The sequence below is a fragment of the Atta colombica genome, unplaced genomic scaffold (genome assembly GCF_001594045.1).
Source record: "Atta colombica isolate Treedump-2 unplaced genomic scaffold, Acol1.0 scaffold135, whole genome shotgun sequence".
NCBI classification, from domain to species: domain Eukaryota; kingdom Metazoa; phylum Arthropoda; class Insecta; order Hymenoptera; family Formicidae; genus Atta; species Atta colombica.
Window position 1 is genome coordinate 1,276,440 of NW_017259223.1, and position 4,193 is coordinate 1,280,632.

General features: G+C 34.7%; 1 protein-coding gene across 2 annotated transcripts in view; it reads right to left on the minus strand.

The window, feature by feature from the left end:
- LOC108684531 (DE-cadherin-like) overlaps window positions 1–3,986 on the minus strand; it is a 147,523-nt gene extending 143,537 nt beyond the window's left edge. For both annotated transcript variants that reach the window (XM_018188904.1, XM_018188903.1), the window contains exon 1: window positions 3,473–3,986. In XM_018188904.1, coding sequence (XP_018044393.1) covers window positions 3,473–3,584 — 112 coding nt within the window. In that variant the 5' untranslated portion in view covers window positions 3,585–3,986. The remainder of the gene's footprint in view (window positions 1–3,472) is intronic.
- Between the last annotated feature and the right edge of the window lie 207 nt (window positions 3,987–4,193).

Sequence of the window (4,193 nt, forward strand, 5' to 3'; positions counted from 1 at the left end):
GTCCTTATTGGAACTTTTTAATACATAGTTATAAATTTTTATTTATTTTTTTCATTTATTTCTTCAAATTCGAATCCAATGCTGCTCCTTTTATTGTAAACTGAGTGATTTTCTTCTTAGGAGAAACTAAATTCCGCTATGTCCCTCTGGTGACAATACGTATTGCTCGTGTTGACTTTAGAGAAAAAGTTTTGAATGTATTCCTTAAAGTTACCTCAACAATGATTAATTAATTACTATGATATAGAATGCTTTATTCGAAAAAAGTTTTTATCTAAAGTATAGAAAAATATAATTGTTATATCTATTTGCATGAAGTTCAGTAACTGCTCAATGTAGTTGAGTCACTATTTCACTACCAATTAATAGTATCTAAATATTGTTATTGTAACTATATTTTTTTTAGTATTCTGTATTACTTTAGTTGCTATTACTTTTTAAACTTGTTACAAGTATTTAAATTGCAAAAGTTGTCAAATTTATAGTAGTATACATTACACTTATAACTACATTTTCTCTCAGTATTTTATAACAAAAAAAAACCTATATATATGAAAATATAGGAAATTATGTTTCTATAACATTTAAATAAAAATATATATTACATTAAATTATACTAAAGGAACAATTATTTACTCATAAAAGAAATATATATTATGTGACAACAAGAGAGATATTAATATGAAATGTCAATAAAAAGTAATCCATTTGTTTGATACTACTCTTTGAAATGAGTTTATATATGTGACTAAAAGTGAATGAAAAATAGTTCTTGGAAAGTCTGACAATTACGTAATTGTCACAAAAGATTTACAATCAGCGATAAACGAGCACGATTACTTTATGTACGGTTCATCGAAAAACGTCACGAATAATGACTCAGTTTTCTTTCGGTTCTTAAGTGCTCCAGACAAACAGATTAACGATCCGAATTGTGGGGCCAAAATTAGTAACTGTCGTCTGACATTTATCGATCGCATCCCCGGAATCATGACAGAAAAGTTTTTCACAAACCTACATTTCTAGTGTCACGTGCAACTGAAACAACGTTATTCGCCCGAGTGCATCTTCTTTGAGTGCAAATCGTCTGACGGGCAACTTCCTTGTATTTTTTTTTTTTTTTTTACTTTTCAACCAACTCATATCAAAAAGCAACTTGATTTTTTTAGCAATTTTATTAATTTTATTATTTAGCTCTTTTATTCTCATGTATGTTGTTTACAACACCAGTCGCGCACGTCAAGTAAGAAAATTGCAGAATTAGTTATACAAATAAATAATTGATGTACGGATTATAAATAATTATTTAATAAATTTATTGTTATTATTAAAAACTAATTTAAATCTATACACCGTGTTGGGAAAATATCTGGGTTAAACATTAATTCTGCACCGTGTGCGATTACATAAGCAGTACAAACAACTATAATATTAAACGTATGCGGAAGTTCGCAGTTTCTGCAATCGACCATCCGTAGTCGCTCAAAAATAAGTCACAATAATTGATGCTCGATGTAACGGAATTTCTCTGAGTTTCTCTGAGTTAAATAACAAGCTAACAAGACAAAAAGTCGAATCAAATTTTCAAATATTATTTGAGCTTTCGAGGAATGGCAAATGTACTTTCTGATTTATTCACATTTCCATCAGCGTAGATTAACTTTAATCTCGGTTCAATTCTTAGAATTAAAAAAAGATGAAAAGCAAGCTGAATGGAGATTAAAATTAATCTTTATTGAAACGGGCATTAATTTGTATTCTTTCTTTGAATTATGCGTATGAAAGAACTTAAATACGTAGAAATAAGTCAAATATTAATTACGATAAGAGAGGTGGTAAATTGAAGAATAAATTAAATGCCAAAGAAAAAATTAATTGTATGGATAGCTATATCGATAAGATACGAGATTGGGAATTTTTAGTTTGTATTATTCAGGAAGCACACAGTGCTTATGAGTTCAAAACAATCTTCTACCTGTATTATTATCTTGTTTTATATAAAAAGTTAATTCATATGTAAATATCTATTTGGTAAAATTAATTTAAGAAATGAAAAAAATACGTTGGCTGAATACATTGTGGAGCTCTGATTATTATTATCTCCTGAGAAAATGCTTCCTCGTTATCCGAAATTCCATGACAAGCGGAACTTCGATCACGATTACGTTTTTTAATTATAATGGAAATTTCGGCCACTCGCTCCATTCAATTTAAAACAAATTTATCTTTTTAAAAATAATTTAATATGTAATTGTAAATCTGTTATTGCAAAAAATAACATTCCAGTGATTGCTTAACAGTCACTGAATCTTCATTAAAAAAACTGCACTTCGAACTGCAATTTCTGTTGCATCAGGGATGCGCGATACGTATGTTGCTATACGAAAAAAAAATGATTCTTTGCAAAAATGTCAATTACAAATCACTTTAAAGGCGCCGATATTTTTTCAAAATATTATTTTTTTCTCGTAACAATAAGTTCTTTTACCGTATCGATACGCGTACATCGATATCGCACATTCTTAATTTGCGTTTCTTTCATTTTTCATGTATTGTACATATCGAATACTTGAAATTTTACTGTATTTTTTCTATTATTTCGAAACCTCAAGGAAAGCCGATGGTTAGCACGCCTCGATCAGCATTCATGGCCGCCATACTTTTCTCAGGAGCAGGTGTCACCCAGACATCACCAGTTTCTTATAATATACCTGCTGCGTCTTTTCTTCGGACTTGTCGATCTAACGATAAGAAGGCAGCAGTATACTGCGTATTCCGTTTCAATTAAAGACCTTCTAAGATAATGTTCCAATGACCCGACATGTCTTAATTATGCCCTTACTTAAAATTTTTTTATTATTAATCTTAATGCTTTTTTATTACATAACATACTATTAATATTATTTAATTGTATTAAAAATTAAATCATAACATATTAAAAAACATATTAAAAAAGCATTTAAGATTAATAATATTTGATTAAGATTAATAATATTTGAAATTAATAGCAATAAATAAGGCATTTATCTTAAGAATCTGAACACAGCCGCAGTTTTGTATATAGTGGAGATGTTTTAATAAAATCAATGACAGAGAAGAAAATACATTTACTATTTCTTTGTCAGTTTGCTCTATTTTTTTTTTCTTATATATTTTTTTTCTCAAAAATTATTAAAACGTGACCAATCAAAAGTGGCTTTCTCATATCCAGACTTAGAGGATTCCTAGTTTTAAGGACAGTAAGACAATACAACGGCAATAGTGACTCGCTAGATCCCACTGGTTCCAAAGTAGCTTGAGGTGAGGCCCCGCTGTGAGAACCAACTCCCTCCACTACGCCGCGATCACACCGATACACTCATACACGCGTGCAAATCACATTCGCGCATGCGCAGTAAGTTTCAGATTCGAATACACTGACACGTCTTCGTAGAGAACGCGTGTAACCTCGAGAAAGATATGCTCTACTCACCGAGAGTTCCGCAGAATAGCAGCACGAAGGTGAGCAATGTAGAAGACAACGCGATGAGAAGTCCTAGCCGGGGCCTCGCCCCGGACCGTCGCGCGACGCATTTTCCCAGCATCGTCAACGGTCCCCGAATCCTTCTAATGGCGGTCCAGCGTCCTCGGTGTCTATCCACTCCTTTGTACACTCTTGGCGACGCTCTTCGTCCACGTACCTTTTCGGTCCATGTACTTTAACGTTTCAATGATCACTATACACTATTTCCATATGCGCCTCTCATCGTGTCCCACCTTTATTTACTTTACGATATCGACTGTATCCAGATAATGAAACAAACTAGGCACACGTCACACACGCGCTCATGTATACAATAGTAACGGTGCCGCGTCGAGACGTCCCGCGAACGGGGCAGCGATATCACCCAAGACCGAGAACGACGCTGTGCAAACGCGCCTACCCGACTGAACGTTACGAGGACACGGACACGACGCGCTCGCTTCACCCTACCTGCTCGCCTCGCGCTCACTCGCTTCACTCGCTTGCCTGGCTCAGGCTGGCTGGCTGGCTGGCCGCTTGGAATCCTCCCCCTCCGCCTGTACAGTACCAAGCAGTGAGTATCCCCACCCCTTGGCCTCACTCTAGTCTACCCGAGTACCCGCGCCAGGCCACGACGTCGACCCCTTCCTCACCGACGACGTACAAACAGCGATCGCCCCCACTAGTCCAT